This window comes from Serinus canaria, chromosome 9 (genome assembly GCF_022539315.1).
Source record: "Serinus canaria isolate serCan28SL12 chromosome 9, serCan2020, whole genome shotgun sequence".
In the NCBI taxonomy this organism is placed as follows: domain Eukaryota; kingdom Metazoa; phylum Chordata; class Aves; order Passeriformes; family Fringillidae; genus Serinus; species Serinus canaria.
The window spans coordinates 8,372,418-8,391,322 of NC_066323.1; the positions used below are offsets into that span (position 1 = coordinate 8,372,418).

An 18,905-nucleotide genomic window follows, 5' to 3' on the forward strand; every position below is an offset into this window, starting at 1 on the left:
ACACTGTGGCAGGCAGTGCCAGCAAGGGGAGTCCAGGGTGCTTGGCTCCAGGCACATCCAACCCCCTTGCCACCCTTCCAACCCTGGAGCAGGGAGTACCTACCTGCCTTGCAGTGACAGGGGAGTCTGGTCCTCACCCATGTTCAAGGCTGGCACCCCCACACCAGCCCAGGCAACAAAGGACATGGGAGGGGGGGCGGCAACAGCGGCACACGGGGCATTATTTAGCAATGTTCTTTTATTTCCAGTTTTAAGGTGAAAAGATGCCTTTAAATCTTCAATTAAATACTCCATAAAGAAAAAAAAAAAAAAAAGGCAAAAAAAAATTATTTACAAATTCACGTGACCAGTAATTGAATCCTTGTTTTAATAATTACACATGCGGCTCGTCACATCCGTCGCTCTATAAATACAGGGGACGCGGATGAGGGGGCCGCCCTGTCGCTTGCCCAATTGTGGCCTTAAACGTTTGGGAGGAGGATGGGGGCTTTTGGGGTCGTGGAAGGGACTCAGCCTGGCCCAGAGAGAAGGGACCACCCCCCCTCCTCCCCGGCACCCTCCCCAGGTGTCAGAGCAGGAGCTGGGGGGGGAATGATTTATATTTAAAATTTAAAAACCATAGAGGGGAGGGGGTCCAGGCAGTGATGGAGGAATAGAGAGAGGACAGGGGAGGGGGAGAAATCACGCTCCTGTCCCCAAACCAAATTTAATAAGTTTATATATATATAATCTCTCTATATTTCATCAAGAAGTGGGAAGGAGAAAGAGGAGGAGGGAGAGGAGGGGAGAGATATGTCCCCATCCCATCCCCCCCTCTCCATGACAAGAATCTAGGGGTGCTCTGCCCCACTCCCAGAGACCCGGTGTGCCTGCACTGGGAGGGGGGCAAGGAGGGTCCCCAAGGGGACCCATGGCAGCCACCGCCTCAGTCAGCATCTGTTTATTATCATCATGACAAACTCGTACAGGCCTTACAAACAGAACCAGGACAGAGGAAGAAGAGAGAGGAGAACCGAAAAAAAGAGAGGGGGGCAGTAAGGGGCACAGCAGGTCCCTCAGCCCTGGCATCAACAAGTCCGTGGGGGCCGGGGGTGGGAAGGGATGGAGTCACTCCCCAGGGTGCCCCACTCTCTCTCCCCCCTTCCTCCTCCTCCTCCTCCTCACAGCTGCTCAGTTGTTGTCCGACTCATCCTCAGCTTCCCGGAGCCAGGTGAAAAAGGCTGTCACCGATTTGAGAGCCACCCCTTTGCCCTGCTGCTCAGCCGGGTCCTTGCTGGACTCCCACTTGTAGAAAGCCTCCTCCTTGATGACATCCTCATCGTAGAGGGCATCAAAGAACATCCGCAGCAGGTCTGGGGTGGGGGACAAAGGGGAACCTCTGCTATTCGCCAGCCACCGGCCACCCTGCTGGGGTGGGGACACCTTTGCCACTCTCTCCTTGACCCACCCACACCCACGATACTCACTGGGAGGCTGGTCCAACTTCACCACCAAGGCTTGCAGGGCATAGAGTGCCTGGAGCTCCTTCTGCTCATCCCGCAGGTACTTCTGGAGCAGCTTGGCTTGGCTGCGGATGACCGTGGAGTCCACGCGGTACGGGTTCTCAACTGCAGGGGACAGATGTGAGAGGGGCAGCGTAGGCAGGGGCACCCCCACAGCTCCCACCTCACCCTGGTACTCACAGACAATGGCCGAGTGGCACACAGACGTCATCAGGGCCCTGATAAACGTGTTGGACGAGACCTGCTGCTCACTCAGGTTGGCCTAGTGGGGGGAGGGTAAAGGATTGTGAGCTGGAGAGGGAGCCAAGAGGGAGCCTCCAGACACTCAGGCATTGTGTCCCCACCCTCACCTCAATCCAGTCGTATATTCTTTGGTTGTCTGGGTTCTCCTTCAGCAGTTTGTCCATTTGCTTGCACAGCTCCTCTGAGGTCAGCTCCTTGTGGCTTGGCATGTCTGAGCTGTCCCCCATTGTGTACTCCAATTTCTGGGGAAGCAGGCAGACAGAGCTGTTGAAGGCAGCACAGGGGAGTGCCACTCTCACACAGCCCAAGGTCTGCCCAGCCCACTTCTGTCCTTGCTGCCACCAAGCCCCCACCTGCTCTGTGACAAATTTGTTGACATCCTGGTCCTCAGGCAGGAATTCCTTCCAGCTCAGGCCCCCATCCCGCCACAGCTTTCCTGCGGTCTTCTGGCCCTGTGGGACAGAAAGTCAGCATCAGCACAGGATGCCCTCCATCTCCAGGGAGGAAGATGCTGTGGTTTTCCCATGACAGCCCCATGACCCAGACACTGAGAGGGATGCCCCTCACCATCCTCTCTTGTGGCAGGGGGCTTCAATCCCCACCTGGCACCCAAGCAGGATGCTAGTCCTAGAGACTGCAGCCAGCAGCCACAAGCCCCATGCACTTACCATGCCCTTGCACAACAAGCCCAGCACCTCGACCAGCAGCGTGGTGGCCTTCCCAATGGGCACCAGGGGCTTTGTGATCTCCCTGTGGAGCACAAGAGACCTGAGTGAGCCACCTGCCCCAAGGAGAACTCCTGTGCCAGCCCTGCTGAGGAACACAGCCCTCACCTGAACAGCTCCTCCATGGGGATGCCTTCCTCTTGCAGGATGGGTGTGATGAGCTCAGCCAGGTACAGCCAGATGTGTGGGATGTCAATCTCCATGTCCTCTGCAATCTCCAAGATCTCCCGCAGCCTGAAGAGCAGAGGGAGCTGTTGGGATCCAGCAGTCCCCGTACCCTTGGCTAGGAGGGACCTCAAGATGTCCAAGTGTTGAGTCCTACTCAAGGCAGGGCCAAATTCAAAGCCAGGCTGCCCCAGCCCCTCACCCTTTGTAGTACTGCTCCTTGGAGAGCGTGCCTGCCTTCACCAGCTGGCAGAGCAGGGCTCCCATGTGCTCACGGGAGATGGTGCTCCTCTCCAGCGTGGACTCGATGCCATTTTGCACAAAGATGTAGAGCGAGGAGGGGCTGCCCAGCTCCTGCACACACTGCAGGGCCTCCTGCAGGGAAAAGGGGGGTCAGTACTGCCCTACAGCCAACTCTGGTTCCCCCCTTCCACATCCAGGCACCACTAGAACCCCGCCCAACAGTGCAACCACACAGGGAGGGAAGCATATGGCATGTCAGAGGAACATGGCCACCCTCTTCTCTCACCTTCATGTCATTGATGTGCAGGTATTCCTCTATGATCGCCTTGGATTTCTTCTCTAGTTCCTCTTCCGACAGTGCGGGCTTGGTGGATGTTGCAGGAGGTGCTGGCTCTTGTTTAACTGCAAGAGAAGAGCAAGGATCAGGCATCACCTGGGACAGGCAGAGCTGCAGGTGCAGCTAGACCCTGGGGTATCGCCCCTCCCCAGCTCACTGGTCTCTCGGCTCCGGTCCCGTTCCTCCGTCATGCTCGCAGCCTTGCGCACGGCCTCAGGGCCACCCTGCTTCTCCCGTTCTCGGCTCCTGTCCTCTGTCTCTTTGCTGAAGCTCCTCTTGGTGAGGGCAGACCTGTTCCTGTCTACTCTCTCCCCCCGGTCAAGACGCTCTAGACGGTCACTGCCCTTCTCCGAACGTGACTCCCGGTCCCCTCTGTCCCCAGCCTTCTCTGACCTGTCACGGCTGGAGCTGCTCCTGGGAGAAAGACACACAGTGTGAAGAACCCATCACCACCCTCCCTGACCCCAGACTGTAGAGCTCTGTAAAGCGTGCCACTCCAATCCTCGCCTCTTTTAGCACTTGACCATTCTTGAGGGAAAACTTTTTCCCTATTTCTCCCGTGTTCCAACTCATACCCTTTTCCTTTCACTCTGCTCTTTGGCATGGCCGAGCACTGCCTGCCTTTGTCCTACCCACACCTTCCTTCTGACGCAAACTGTGGCAAAGACTCCCTTTGTTTTCCTCTTCTCCCAAACAAATCCAAACTCCAGCTTTTTTGGGGGACCTCACGCTCCCACCCATTCATGTCTATCCAAGGACCCCCAGGCCAGACCAAGCACCCAGGGTGGTCACCCAAGTGCTAAAAAATAAGGAGGACACCCAGGGTGATGTCAACCTTCCTTGCCACAAGGATTCACCACTGACTCTGAGCTTGCCACAGGGGCCTTGATACTGCAACTTGCATACACACTGATCAACCACAAGACTCAATCAGGGGCTCTCCCTCAACCCCACACACCCATCCACCAAGGCAGGGCTGGCCCCCTCACCTCTGCACCACACGGCGGGACTCTGGGCTCTCGGCAGGCATTGACTGCTGGAGCGCTGAGAAGCGGTTCAAGGTGCTCGTGGCTGGTCGCCCTGAATCAGATGCTGGGCGTGAAAAGAGGGAAGTCTCAGAGTTCGGCAACTCCCTGGTAGAGGAACTGCCAGGGGAAGGATCATCCCTCCCACTCTGTCCCACAGCACCCAGCCAGTCCCACACTACCTACCTGAATCTGCGGGCTTCGCGCCAGATCCTCCGCTGCTGCCTTTGCCCCAGCTCAGCCGCCCACCTGGTGCAAAGAGCTGGTTATTGGAGTCAATGGATCCAGGCTGCAGGTAGAGAGAGAGACAGTCAGGCGTGATCCCCCACCAAGGCATGACCCAGGCCAGGCAGCCAGCTCAGCTGCCCCACCGCATCCCCCAGACTCACCTTGGTGATCTTCGTTAACCGGCTGGTATCAATGGGCCGGTTGCCCTTGCTGATGGGCACCGTGTTCCAGCCATCATCTGCAACCAGGCTACTGCGTCCTGAGCACAAGACGGACAGTCATAAGGTGCAGACCAGCCCTGAGCAGAGTCCAGCAGGAGCAACCCACTCCTAGCAAACTCAAGTGTCCCCAAGCCCAGACACTCACCACCAGAGGATGGCCCAGGGGGTCCTCTCCTCTTGTCCTTTGACATGAGCTGCTGCACTTTGATGTGTTCTCGATGCTCCTCCATCTCTGCTTCCTTGTGGATCTGATCGATGGTTTTGGGGCCCTGGTCTCCTCGCCGCGGCACCCAGCTATTCTGCAGAGGGCAGGGAAGGAGGGAAGAGGGAACTGAGATGGCTGAAAGGTGGAGGGAAAGGGATTCCCCCTTCCCAGCCACCCCACTTTTAAAGTCTCAGGTTGGTCTCCTGCCTGGGCCATCACCACTCTCCATGTGTTGTGGCAGCTTTTGGCACAAAAAGGCTCAGGTTCCAGAGCCCCCCTGCATTAAACAGCCGCCAATTACTGTGTGCCCACTACCACTACCATGATAACCAAGAGCAGGGGCTAGCATGGTGTCTCTGGGGCTGGCCACAGCTCACATACCCACCTCTCTCCTAGAGGGGACACATGGATTGCTGGCACTCAAAGGACATGGGCCAGCAGCTCCAAGGGACCAAGCAGCAGATGGAGGACAGTCCACAGGCAATTGCATTCCATCAGCCTTACCCGTCTTAGGTCAATCACATCCTGCAGCATGAAACGGATTCGGGATGATGTCTTTTTCTCTTTGATGATCTTCTCCATCTGATTGAAGTACTGGTCCATCCTGGGCTATAGAGGGACAGAGCCATGGTCACATTCCTCCTAAAGGCAAGAGAAGTGCAAGCAAGGTAGGGCAGGGCGAGGAGTACCTTGGCTTTCTCGAAGTCCAAGTCCTTGCCAATAGTCGTAAGCAGGCGGCAAAGGCACTCAAGAGACTCTTCATCATGGTTTTTGAGCAGCTTCACCACACAGTCATGCATAATGGCCTCCGTCAACATCTTCAGTTTGAAGAGCTCTCCAATGAACTTGATGTTGCCCAGGGATCGTCGTCGGGCCTTGTCCCGCGCCTCCTCCAGCTCATCCTTCATACGCGCCTTCTCCTCGGGCTGCACAAAAAGCACAGCAGGCCAGTTCAGTGTCTAGAGTCAACCCAAGGACACCCACGCCAGCCCTCAGAGTAGACTCCCACCACAACTCACAGCACTGGCATCATCCATCTCCTTCTGCCGCTTCTCAAAGATCTCATCATCATCCTTGTCCTTCTCAAACTCCTTCTGGCAGCGGTTGAGCAGCAGCTTGCGGAAGTTCACAGTCACTGTGGGCTTGTCTGTTGTGGGCACTTTAAGCTGCAGGGAGAGATGCAATGCAGAACCCATGAGTTGTGTCTCCCCCAAAAACTGGGCAACTAAGGTGGCACTACTCAAATCAGGGAAAAGCCACCCTACAACACTGTAATGCCCCGCTGAGACTCTGAACATGGTCCTCCATACACACACCCCAGTTTCCTCACTCCACATGGAAGGACCTGCACACTACTAAGCCCAGATGAAATGGCCAAAAAAACCTTGCCTGCTCAACAGGAGACCACCCAGCTTCTGCTCACCCCCATAAGGCAACGGCACATGTTAGCATAGGCAACAGAGAAGTTTGGCTCCGAGATGGCCTTCTCGAAGACGAGGTCGATGACACCCTTGAGCCGCTCCTCCGTGTCGATGGACAACTCCATCACCTGCTTCATCAGTTGCTGGAACATCTGGGGTGTCAGCTTGTTGAGGATGCTGCGGACACGGCGGAGCAGTTCCTGCAAGGGCAGCAGGGTCAGCAAGAGCTGGGCACCCTTCCCCCAGGCCCTGTGACTGCCTGCCCACCCCAGCTCCCACCTGTGTCTTGATATTCTCAGGATCCTCCTCCTCGGAAGCACGTTTGCTGCTGGGTTTCCAGGCCTTCTCGGCCTTGTTCAGCTTGACATCCTCATTGAGGGTCACAGTAGCAATGATTTTGCGGGGCTCCTTCCTCTGACTTGGCTGGGAGCGGCGGGGACCCAACCCTGAGGGCTGACACATGGAGAAGAAACTCAGCTCTCTGCTCTAGGAGCACATGAGCTGGCTCCCAGAAGTCCCCAGTCCACCTACTCAGATCCTCAACTCCATCATGGACATCAGTGGCCCAGACACAGCGGCTCAAAAGCTTGATCATCACAGAGAGGTAGAGCAGGATGGCAGGAATGAAGTGAGGAGATACTCACCAGGCCCCGGTTGCCCATGACAGGCCGGCCAAGGTTGGCGAAGGAGGGGGTGAAGTCAGGGCTGCAGTTCATGCCACTGATGCGGATAGGGTCAATTGCCCGCAGTGGGGTCTTGTTGGCCTGCGAAGGTACACACGGCTGAGGATGCCCGGGGGCGGAGGAGCGGGACGGATCCATCCCCCAGCCTCAGCGCCGGGACAAGGAACTGGAAAAAAGGCCCCAGAGGTGTCCCCACACCCACCAAACCCAGGCTCAAGGGTCACTGCAGATGCAGCAACAGAACCCTGAGCACAAAACTAAGTCCCTGCCCCACTGTCACAAGGCACAAAGAGGAGCCAGATCCCCACCTAACCACCACCCACAATTTCCCAATTTCCAGGGCCGCACCGACCTTGTCCAACACCACATCTGTGATCTGGGGCAGCCCCTCAGGCTTCTGCATGCTGGCAAAGATGAACTGGAAGCCCAGCAGGAATTCCCGATCATATCGCTTCTTCTCTTCAGGGTTCAATGGCTTCCATTGCTCTGCAATGGGGGGCAAGAGGGACACTCTGATATGGCCTGTCCCATATTCTCCACCCTGAGCTGTGGTGGGTCTGGGTCCACATAGGGACAAGAGATGTGAGATATAGACAACCACAGAACTGTCCCAAGCTGGTACACTATGAGCATAACCGTGCATGCTTAGAAAGCCTGATTCCACCAGGTCCCTGCCTCCTGCCAAGACCCTTGTGCTGGGAACTCTGTTCCCCATGCCAAGCTTGGGGACAAGATGGGAGGAGAATGTGCAATTTAAGACACAGGGACCATGCCACCCACATCTTCCCCACTGCTGGGTCCAGAGGTGGTGGCTGCCAGCAGAGGACTGTGCCCAGCTCACCTTCCTTGTAGCCATACTTCTGGCCAGCAGCCTTGCCCTTCTCCGGGGCCAACTTGTCTTCCTTCTCCTCCCACGTCTCTTCCGACTCCTCCTGTGGACGGGCAGGAGCCACGTCCTCTGCTTCACTGGCAGGGGCAGACACGGGGGGCTTGTTCTCCGCCTCCGAGGCACTATCACCAGTCTGAGACTGCAGCAGAGGGGACAGGGACAGCAGTCACCCACTCAAGCCTGTTCCTGTTCCCTTCACCCCACTCCTCGGTGTCCATCCCACCTCAGATCCTCATTACCATCACAGAGTATCAGTGGCCCAGACACGATGGCACAAAGCAGAGTTCATCACAGGAGGAGATGGGACACAAGGTGATCCCCAGACACCCCAGGACACTCACCTCTTTAAAGGCATCCAGCAAATCACCTACTGCCTCCTTCTTGTTCAGCTCCTTCATCCTTCGTTTCTTCTTTGGCACCGACATGGCGACTGGTAGGAGAGGCAGGAAGGTGAAAGACAGGAACTCTCCCAGTCTCCAGCACCCTGACACTAGCTATGGCGTCACCAGCAAGGCCCCAGTAACAGCAAGTGAGCTTCAAGATGGAGCCACAGGGATGTGGTCCTGCCACCCCATAACAGCCCTCTTCCCCAAACACATCCCGATTTACCTCGAGCCTCATTGAAGCCTCCCATCCACACCACTGCCCTAGTGTGTGCTCCCCATCCTGTCAGAGGATCCCTGCAGACACTGCTCTACAGGCAGCCCTTATAGGGACACTCCCACACAAATCTCTGCTCCCATACACACACCCCTCCCTGGCACCCCTATACACCAGCCCATACACGTGCTCCCCAGAAATTTATCTGGCCCTGAGGGTGCCCTCCTAGAGCACCCCTGTGTCCCTGCCCAAGACACTCTATATAAGCAAATCCTGTGAACCCATCTTCCCCATCACTCCCATGTAACCCCAACACTCCTGTGTAGGATGCTTAAAGAAAAAAAAGAGAAACCCCAACACATCCCCAGGGCACCCCAGTTTCCTCAATCACCCCTGTGTACTTGCATACCCCTACATAGCATGCCCTACATCTTCCCTGCCAATCTGCCACCTCCCAGTGTCCTCAATGACTGGAGACAATTCTCAGATACAACCCTGATACATCACCCTACACCCCTGCGTAAAACATCATATAAAACACACTCCCATTCCCCGTGACATTCCCCCCCCCCCACCACAGCCCTCTATACCCACCCCATACATCACCACATAGATGTACTCCCCAGGCATATCTCTGATCCCACCATCCACAGACACCTTATCCCTCTCAGCATCCCATACCTACACATCCTGTACCCCTTACCACATCTCCTTCGCCAACATCCTCCCTGTACCTCATGCCATGTGATGCCCCCCATGACCCAACACCCACCCTGGAGCACCCTGCAGCCCAGCATTCCCAACCTTGTGCGGTCGCCTCAGAGATCTGAGAAGGGGCAGGGGCTGGGCTCAAGCTTCGCTCCTGGGTCTCACCAGGGCCTTCACTCTCTTCCTCCTCCTCCTCTGCAGGTGGGGAGGCAGGGGTGCCAGGCTGGGCTGGCTCCTCAGGCTCTGAGATGGGACTGACATCTGACTCGGGCTGCTCCTCACTCGGCTCCACTTTGCTGGTGCCCTCCACACCATTGGGCAGGGGCAGCTCTTCAGGCTGAGCAACGGGGGAGTCCAGGGTGGGCACAGGCACCGGCTCAGAGACCGGCACTGGCTGGCACACGGGCGCCTCAGGGACTGTCTCAGACGTCTCCTCCAAAACCCCATTGGCCTCAGCGGTGGGCTCGGGGCAGGGCTCTTCCCGGGGTGGTGGGGGGCTGGGGGAGGCAGGTTTGGCAGGCGCTTCAGGGGCCTGTGGTACAACAGGTGGTGGCGACGATGCAGCTGGCACCAGGGGCACAACTGGAATCGAGGGAACAACGGGCACCAGCGGCACCTCAGGGGGCACAGGCTCCTGCAGGGTAGGCTCCGGGAGGGAAACAGTAACCTCCTCTTCCTCCTCCTCCTCCGCAGCCACCATGTCCATGTTGGGTGTGGGCACAAGGGGCAGCTCCGCAGCCCCTGGCACTGTAGTGATGGCGCTTAACGTCTTTTGCGGGTCAGGTGGCGCCTCGCCCTGCTCCGCTTTCGTGTCCGTGTCCACAGGAGGCTCCATTGGCACCAGCGTCACGGGCGAGAGCACCACGGGCTCCACCTCAGGGATCAGGGGAGGGGGAGGAGACGGGGATGCCGACTTGCTGGGCTCCAGGGAGACAGGCTTGCTCACCACCAGTGCAGGCTTCGGGCGGTCATCTGCAAGGTAGATGGCATTCATGGATGACTCTGATTCCCTGCTCATCCCACATTCCTCCCCACATCCCTTTATCTTCAGGAGACATACGGACAGATGTGCCAAGCCACATCACAAATGGGGGATGGGGACAACAGGGGTCCTCCAGTGCCCAGAGGACAGCTGAGATGAGTATACAGCCCCCGTAAACTCTCCTGGATCCAACAAGGGGACACACGTCCCCAGGTATGCAGGGATGGCCTCTGACCCCACAAGCATCAAGAGAAGCAAGAAACAGTGGGGCTGGTGTATCATATCCTGCAGTGCCAACACCAGGGAACCTTGCTGCAGCCATGCCAGCTGGCACACCCAGCACTGGCATGGGCACTTACCGGGCCGGACAATAACTGCTACATGAGGGGTCTCTCCATTGGCCTGGGGCTCCAAACCGCTTCCAGCCTGAGGGGACAAAGAGGGAGTTAAACAGGGCCATGTGCACTTCCCTCTGCCGCAGCTGCGAAGTCAGAGGGTCCACTTACCTGTGGAGGGGTGGGGGTGGATGAGGTCCTTGCTCCAGACATAATTTCTTCTGTAATGTCTTTGCCACCTTGGTTGGGGTCTCGTATTCGGATCTGTCCAAGAATCAAAGCAGAGTGGGGAAGCTGTTGGCAGAGTGCAGGACACAACACACGGGCCATCCCTTTTCCATGAGCCCAACACCACACAGGACAGCCTTCTCCAAAGGGAAAAGGAAGGCACATTCACTGCAGTGCCTGTCCTGGCCACGCAGTTTGGGGAACAGTGGGTGTCACATCCCCTCACCAGAGGGCACAGTGTCCCACAGACAATGGCCTGTTCCAGGGCCTTGCAAGTCATCACAACTGGCAGCTGGAGACAGCAGGTCCGCAGGCCAGTGCCCATGTCTAGAAGTGAGAGGACCCCAATACATCACTGTGCTGGCACAAGGGCTGCAAGAACCCCCCTATTTTGGGGACAATATACAGGACTAGCCTCAGCACACAGAAACCACAGTGAGCTCTGTGTCACCCCAGGCACACCCTATAATGCCCACAGCCTCACGTGCCCCACGTCTGCAGCAAAAGCTACAGGGCACCCTGCTGCAGGGTGACTGGAGGGGTACATGTGGGTCTGGCTGGGACTACAGCGCAGGGCAAAGTGCAGCCAGGAATCTCATTCTATCTTCTGAACACGACCTGCTCCCAGAACACCAAGTGCAGAGCTCAACCCATCTCTGTTGAGAAAATGCCAGCATCCCACCTCCCAGTGGCAACCCCTGCCTCCCAGTACAGGGCCATGCCGACAGCCACCCGGCTCCCCGCTATAAATAGGCCCCATGCGAGGCCTCTGAGCACCGGCATCTCCGGGAGCAGACAGCAGTTGGCAGCCGCGGCACCCCCGCCCTCCTGGGAGCTGTGACTCAGCACAATGCTGCCCGCCGGGACGACCAAGGTCGCCAGCACCCACCACGTACCCCAGTTCCTTTGCTAAGCCCTCCAGCCCATGGGTACACAGCCCTGTGCCAACCCTTTTCCCTGGCATGCTGCACCACATCCCATCCCACACACCACCAGCACCTGGGGCTGACGCCACCCCCCTCCTGCACATGAGCACACCCTTTCATACAAGTACCCCCATGCCTGGAGGCAGATGGCTCCTTACCGTCTTCCGTTCTCGTTTTGGGGGGATCGGTGGTTGCTGGCTCACAATGACCTGGGCAGTGGGGACCCCCGCTGAGAACTGCTGCACCCCCTGCGCCGGGTAATACGCACCCGCTGAAGGAGAGGAGAGAGCGTCAGACCAGCCAACCCAGATCCTCCAAGCCTGCCCTGAAGACTCCCTGATCTCCCAAACACAGGGGTCTGTCAGGAGCCCGGAGAGCCCTTGCTGCTCTGCAGCGAACCCCCATCGCATCCGGCCTGGATTGTCCCAACCCGCCTGACAGGCCTGACCGAATTCCTTCCCTGTGAAGCAGAGAGCGTCCCCGCGCCACCCCCACGCCCAGCTAGGCCCCGCAGGCATCCACCATGCCCACCAGCTCCACACCACCAAGAGCCCTGCCTGGACACTCGGCCATGTCAGGTAAAGGCGTCCTGGCTCTGCAGGCGGCCGCCTTCCTGCCTGCGCCCTTATCTCCCCAGGGCCAGCACCAGCCCGAGGGCGGCACCAGGCAGCCTCCATTCACACCCAGGCTGAGGGGCTCAGGCTACCTGTGCAGCCCGAGTCCCTGGAGAGCCCAGCCCAGAGGAAGGAGCTGTGCTGAGGGACAGAGGCAGAGTTGGACCCCATCCAGGGCTGGCACAACCCTGAAGAGGTGCTCCACTCCTCCCAGGGCATCCATGAGCATCAGCCCAGAGCAGTGCCACAGGGATACAGGTGTGTTGGGACAAGCACAACTGGGTCATGGCTCCCTCTGGCTCCAGCACCTTCCCTGCTGTACTGACCCTGAAAGTCAACCAAGGTGCTCTGGTGACTGCCTCATCCCTGAGTTAGGGACCCTCCCTTTGCTCAGGGGACTCACAGGGACGCTGAATAGGTCTCACACGTCGGGATGGGCTGGGCATGGGGGGAAGGAAGGAGACCCTGAGCTGCCTAGCCCTGAGGACCAGATAGGAGACCCAATCTGATTCATTTGTCAAGGGTCACACCATGCTGGATCACCCTACCAGTCCTGTGGGCAAGAGGCAAGTGCTGCCAGCTTCCCCAGGAAGAGCCACAGCAGCCCCAAAGCAGAGGCTGGGGGTACACCCATCCTAGAACCACAAAGAGATACCCAGACCATGTCCCAGGGCTGTGCACAGTGCACAAAGGTGAAGCAGTGTCCTGGCCCAAGCACAGGAGACAGCCACAGCCAGGGGCCACCTCCCTCCTCTGAGGGGCTGGCTGGGCCCTGAGACAAGAGCGAGGGAGGCCCGGCACGTACCTGGCTCAGGAGAAGCCCATCTCTGCCCCGGTTATGCTTTGCTGCTGTGCTGGGGCCAGGCCGGAGGCCTCGGCTCACATTTCTGTGTCTGCTGGGCCTCCCAGGGCCAACCAAGCCTAAATATAGTCACAGCCTGGGTGGCCACATGCAGCAGGGGGAAGGAGGAGGGGCTGCTCGCATCACACTCCCCAAGCACCAGGACGGGGCAGGCACAGAGCACCCTGGCTCAGCTCCTGGGGAGCAGGAGCTGAGGGGGGTCAGCAAGCACTGAACTGCTCACCACCTTGACAGCAAGTGAGGGGGAGCAGGGGATAAAGTCTGCCCCAGCCCTCCGCCAGCAGAGTTAAATATTAAACAGCCCCAATTTGGAAAAGGACAGGGGTGACTGGACTGGTACAAATGGACCAGCGGGACATGATGTGCTGCTGGGCAACATGCAACTGTCCCCCAAAACAGTCTGCAATGGAGTCACAGAGTCAGCCCCAATGAGCTGTGTTCAGCTCAGAGGGACACACAGAGGCCAGGGGAGTAAAAAAACAGGGAAGTGCTGGGACTGAAAGAGCACCGGGGACCAGAGAAACCCCTCTGTCTGTACCGTAAGTCCCGAACTCTGTGGGGCTGGCTCCAGGGTAAAAACTAGGGGCGCCAGGTTGGACCGGGTACTGTTGGGTCGGGACAACATATGTGGAGCGACCCTGCAATAGAAGAGAATAAGTCAGTTATGTCCCCTGCAGAGCACAGACATACCCCCAAAACACTGATGTAACCCCAAACCTGACTGTGAACTAGTTGTACACCAGGGCAGTGAGCAGGACACAGACTAGACACAAGGTGCCTCAGAGAACTGCTGGGGAGGGGACCAGTACTGCCTGCCACCTCTCTACAGAGCCAGCAGCACCCTGCTCAAACCAGTGGGTGCTCAGAGTCTCAGGACCTCTTCCATCCCACCAAAACAGACCCAGGCTCCAAGCCCAGGCAATGCTTCCCACCAGTGCCCATCCCAACCCCCTCCCACAGAGCCCAAAGCATAGCCCTCACCTGTCCGGGAATGTAATAGGCTCCTTGGGAAGGTGTGTAGGATATCTGGGAGGGTATCATCATCACCTGGGAAGCAGCTGGATACACATGGGCAGGAGGGCCGGGCCGAGCCGTCGTGTTACTCTGCACGCGGGACGCACTGGCAGGAGGCTGTGCCCTGTTCTGGTAGAAATGCTTAGGGAGAGATGGGGCACAGCGTCAGCAGGAGCTCCAGCACCTTCATCTGCCACCACTGCACACGGGGGGAGACATCAGGCCCCCCACACTGCCGGGATCCAGCACCACCTCGGCAGCCCATGAGGCCACCCCCCCACCCCCCCCACCCCGGCACCACCCTATCACCACGCACCTGCGCAGGGGCCGCCTGGGTCCACCCGACCCAGCTCATGCCCGGCGCGCCCCCGGCCCAGCCCTCCCGGGGCCGGCAGCTCGAGCGCCCGGGGCCGGCCACGGCCGCACGCAGCTCGGCGGCGGCGGGTCCCAGCGTGCTCTGCACCGGCTCCCGGCGTTCGCGGTGTATGCTGGGACCTGTAGTCCCGCCATGCCGGAGCCGGACAACATGTGGAGCTCCGTATTCCCACCCCGGCCAATGCTTCGTCCCGACCCAGCTCGTCTGCCAGGCAAGAGCATCCCCGGGAGCAGCAGCTCCAGCCCAGCAACGAGTGGGCAAGGAAGGGTCCACGCACGCACCCCCGGGGCAAGGAGAAAGCGTTACCTGAAGAGACCTGAATCCTCCCTGTTAGCAAGCGCACGCATACAGAGGGAAAGGGGGAAAGAGAGAGACAGGAGTTACTGGCACTTGGACAGGGATAGCAGAGGAATGGACAAGAAGTCAGGGAGCCCTTTGCTCTGTTCCCACATCCCAAATATACTGAGATCCCCAAATATACTGAGATCCCCTGTAGGGACCTCCCAAGGGGCAGGGATGGGTCTGATGAGCTCCCAGACAGCACAGCCAACGATGTCACCAGATCTGTCCCCAGCAGCTCCTCCACACAAGAGGGCTGATAGAGGTCCAGAGCCTTGCACGCCACTGCAGGGCCTTGGGAGACCAAGCAAAGCAGGGAAGAAGAGGAAGATGAGGAAGGGCACAGGCAGAAGCAACAGCCTGGGCTGGAGTTAGCACAGGCACAGCCACATGCTGCAGGCTTCATGCAAGGAGGGAACTGGGGAGACACTGCAGAGAAACCTACCCAAAGCTCAGCAGGCAACCCACACTTTCCCCAGACCAGCCAGTCCCCAGAGTCCAGGGTCCCCACATGCTCCCCCAGCCCCTTCATGCCCAAGATGGGTGTTTCTATGCAGTGTCAGGGAAGGGTGTTCAGCATGCAGGGCAGGGGAAGCGGGTTAGTACCTGCTGGTGAATAGCCCGAGGCCCTGCTGGAAACTGAGAGGAGGAAAGGGAGGTTTGGGGCAGGGGAGGAAGGAGAGAAGAGCAGTCACTCTGTGGGCATCCTCATTGGAGGCGCCTGCCCTCCCACCCCAGGGCCAAGAGGTCCTCAGGTGGCAGTCGTGGTCCAGATCATGGGCTCATTCCCCCTTCAAAGGCACACACCAGGCCCAAGGGGAACCACATTGCTCCTAACACCCCTGGGTTCCGTGGCAGTGTGGGCTACTCGGCCAGGAAGCAGCTGGATACCCCTTACCACCCTCTGCAGCTCTGGACAAAATCCTTACCTGGCGCGGCTGAGAAGGCGTATTCATTTGTGAGGTCGGTGCTGGGTTAAAAACCACAGGTGCCGTCTGACCAGGTGGGAACGTCGGCTGGAAGAAGGCAGGGAGGGAAAGAGATGGTACCACTGCCCTTGGCACCAGCTGGGGAGGCAAAGCTGGGTCCCCCAGCTGGGTCGCCGAGCCCCCCAGGGGACAGTTACCTGCGGCAGTCCGGGAGAAGGGGCAGGGTGCGGGGCAGTCGGGGCTCCTCCTGTGGGCTGTGGAGCTTTGTTCATTTCATGGGGTTGTGCATAAGGATCCCCTCGCTATCTGCAGGAACAGGGACAGTGGGCATAAGCTGGAGATGGCAACATCCCAGGCATCTGTCCCCTGTCCACGTCAGCCCTAAAATCTGCAAATCCCCAGCCCCACAGCCTACCAGTCATCAGCCATGCCCCACAGACAGCATCCCACCAAGGCACGGACCCCCAACCCCCTCCTCCTGCCCCACTGGGCCACAAAGAAGATAGGGTAGGTACTGCCAAGTCACTCAGCCTGGTCTGCTCCTCAGAGCACACCCCTCATCATGCCCCAAACCCAGCCATGCCCACCAACCAGACTGATCCACCCACGGTGACCCCACAAAGCCTATATGGGCCCAACACGAAAGTGGGCACCAGCACCCATGATTTGCCACCAGCACCTAGGCCACCACTAACTCCAGGGGGCTGGGTGGGCCGGCAGCACCCCGGCGTCAGCCATGCCCAGCTCCACCCCGGCTGACCTACTAAACGCTTCCCCCGGCCGGCCAAACCTGTTCCTGCCGGTGGCGCCGGGTCCCCAGCGTACACCACAAACGCCTACCAGGGAAGGCAGGGAGCAGCTCCCTTGTCCCCCCACGCCATGGACACTCTTGCCCACTGCCCTGCCCGGGGGAGTCTGCAGCCCCCCGCCACCGCCAGCACCCAGGCAGCCTGGACACCCTCCCGGCTGTCCCAGGAAGGACTTGGCAGCCAGTGCCACTCTCCTCGCCCCAGTGCAAAGGCCACCAGGGCAGGAAGGAGAGGCAGTACCCCGCACACTGCCGGGGGTCCCCTGCACCCCACGGCACCCAACAAGCCCCTTGCCGGCCAGACACCCAAGGGAGCAGCCCTGGTGCCTCCTGTAATCTGACGCCTGGATGCGTCAGCACTGCCGGCCCCCAGCCCCGCTGTGGACACTGCCAGACATGTCCCACCAACACTGGGAAACTGGGCACCCCAATCCCCCCAGGGCTGCTCCTAGGTACGGGGATGCCACCCCATCCAGGGATCCCGCAAGCCACAACCCCAGTGGAGATGGGCCCTGCCAGGGTTTTAGGAGGTGGCAGGGGCTGGGTTGCACCCCCCAGTGCTCCTCTCAGGCCCCTTCTCACCAGGGACCCAACCACCCGGCACAGACAGCCCGTACCTGAGCCAGCTTAGCTAGGCCTTGAGAACAATCACCCCTAGAAAGAGGGGGAGGATTGTCTCACAGGGGATAGGGACACCCGGGGACAGCCAGACCTGGTCTCCTCCACCAGACACAACCGGGAGCGAGCAGGATACTCACCCCCCCGCGGGAAAAACCTGGGCCGGCTGAGCGGGCCTGCAGAGACCGTTCATCCGACTGACTGGGAGAGAGGAGGGAGGCGGAGGGGGGGGGAGAGAGAGAGAGAGATCAGGCCGGGCCCCGCGGGGGGAGCCCGGCCTGGCCCCGGCTTCGCACTGGCCCGGGTAGCCCAGCAGGGCCGGGGAATGCGGGTTCCGTCCCGGGGGGACAACGGGGCACCGCGCGGCTGTTTGTAATCAGAGTCGCGGCCGCCTCTCTTGCGCCGGGAGAGGCCGGGCCGCGGCCTGTGCTGGGCCCGCCGACGGGGTGGGGGGTCCCTGCCCGGGGGGGGTCTGGGAGGACCCAAGGTCCGAGTGAGGGGCCGGGGGACGGGAGCAGCAGTCCGGGGAGGCGGGAACCCACGGGGGAGTGAAGGACAGGACAAGAATCACCGAAGGCCGAGCTGGGACAGGCCGCGGCGGTGGCCCGAGAGAGGCCGGCCCTTCCAGGCCCAAGCGCGGCCTCGCCCCCAGGCCGAGGCGGCGGCCAAACCGGCAGCTGCGGCCGGCTCCGTCCCGGGGCGGCGGCACCACCATCACGGCGGCGGGAGGGCGCGGTGCGGTGCCCGGTGCGGCATCCGGCGGCCCCGCTCCCCCCCGCGGCGGCGGCGGCCTCTGCCAAGGACACGTGTCACTGCCGGCCGCAACCGCGGCCCCGCGGGCACCGGCGGCGGCACGAGAGGACGGTCGCGGCGGGGCGGGGGCGGCAGTGCTCGCAACGCATGCGGCGGAGGCGCCGGGCCTAGGCGGGCGCGGCGCCGGGAGCACGTGTGCGGTGCTGGCGGCGGCGGCGGGGCGCACCGGCCGGCACGTGGGCGCGGAACGACGCGGCCGCCGCGGGATCACCGGGACGTGGGGACCATCGGGACGAGCGGGGGGCCCGGCGCAGCACCGGACCGAAGCACGGGACAGGGCGTGGGAAGGGGGTGGCGGCGGCGGGGCGGCACCCACGTGGTGGCGGCGGCGGCGGCGCGACAAGGCCCGGCGAAGCGAAGCCCGGGGAAGGGGGAGGAATAGGGCGGCACGCGCGGCCCCGGTACCGGCGCCCCCCCACCCCCCCCGCGGGGCGCGCGCCCGCCCCGCCCCCGCCCGTTACCTTCAGTCTCCTTCAGCGCGCGCGGCCCGACGCAGCCGCAGCGCAGCGCAGCACGACCATTTCCGGAGCCGTGCCGCGCGCAGGGGGCGGGGCCGCGGGGCCGCGCGCCCGCCGCCGCCGCGGGGGAGGGGCGCGCGGGGGCGGGGCCGCCACGCCCGGAGCCGCGCCGGGCCCCGCCCCCGCTCCGCACGTTGCGCCGCTGCCGCGCCCGCCCCGCCGCTGCGGTCACGTGGCGGGGCGGGGCGAGACCCTGGCGTCCCAGAGGAGGCCGGGGTCCGCATGGCTACGCCCCATGCAGGCAGCCACGCCCGCCGTCCTGTCCCGCCGCCGCGCACCCCGTGCGGGGTCACGAGGTGAGTGGGCGCACCCGGCACCGGCACCGTTCGGGACGCACACTTACCCGGG

At 60.6% G+C, this 18,905-nt stretch overlaps 1 protein-coding gene and 2 non-coding genes across 9 annotated transcripts; all 3 read right to left on the reverse strand.

The window, feature by feature from the left end:
• Positions 1-350: 350 nt before the first annotated feature.
• Positions 351-18,614, reverse strand: EIF4G1 (eukaryotic translation initiation factor 4 gamma 1). 7 transcript variants are annotated; one of them, XM_030226928.2, is made up of 33 exons: positions 18,501-18,614; positions 17,367-17,427; positions 15,998-16,102; positions 15,801-15,887; positions 14,124-14,297; positions 13,681-13,780; positions 11,825-11,937; positions 10,684-10,776; positions 10,537-10,603; positions 9,292-10,167; positions 8,229-8,317; positions 7,840-8,026; positions 7,351-7,484; positions 6,960-7,097; positions 6,595-6,768; positions 6,318-6,515; positions 5,914-6,060; positions 5,584-5,820; positions 5,399-5,503; positions 4,835-4,988; positions 4,630-4,727; positions 4,427-4,529; positions 4,205-4,307; positions 3,373-3,629; positions 3,165-3,280; positions 2,838-3,010; positions 2,579-2,704; positions 2,414-2,495; positions 2,099-2,197; positions 1,853-1,987; positions 1,683-1,764; positions 1,467-1,607; positions 351-1,352 (listed from the first exon to the last, which is right to left on the reverse strand). In XM_030226928.2, the coding sequence occupies exons 3-33, from the start codon at positions 16,070-16,072 to the stop codon at positions 1,171-1,173; spliced, it is 4,845 nt and encodes a 1,614-aa protein (XP_030082788.1). In that variant the 5' UTR covers positions 16,073-16,102; positions 17,367-17,427; positions 18,501-18,614; the 3' UTR covers positions 351-1,170. The 7 variants fall into 7 exon arrangements, with proteins under 7 accessions (XP_030082788.1, XP_030082794.1, XP_030082793.1 ...); XM_030226934.2 differs by having other exon boundaries at positions 6,960-7,079; positions 15,998-16,106; XM_030226933.2 differs by having other exon boundaries at positions 4,205-4,295; positions 15,998-16,106.
• Positions 6,843-6,917, reverse strand: LOC115484002 (small nucleolar RNA SNORD66). The gene has a single exon (XR_003944759.1). It is a non-coding gene; the product is annotated as a small nucleolar RNA SNORD66 (small nucleolar RNA).
• On the reverse strand, positions 8,108-8,184 carry LOC115484001 (small nucleolar RNA SNORD66). Its single transcript, XR_003944758.1, has one exon. It is a non-coding gene; the product is annotated as a small nucleolar RNA SNORD66 (small nucleolar RNA).
• Positions 18,615-18,905: the final 291 nt, after the last annotated feature.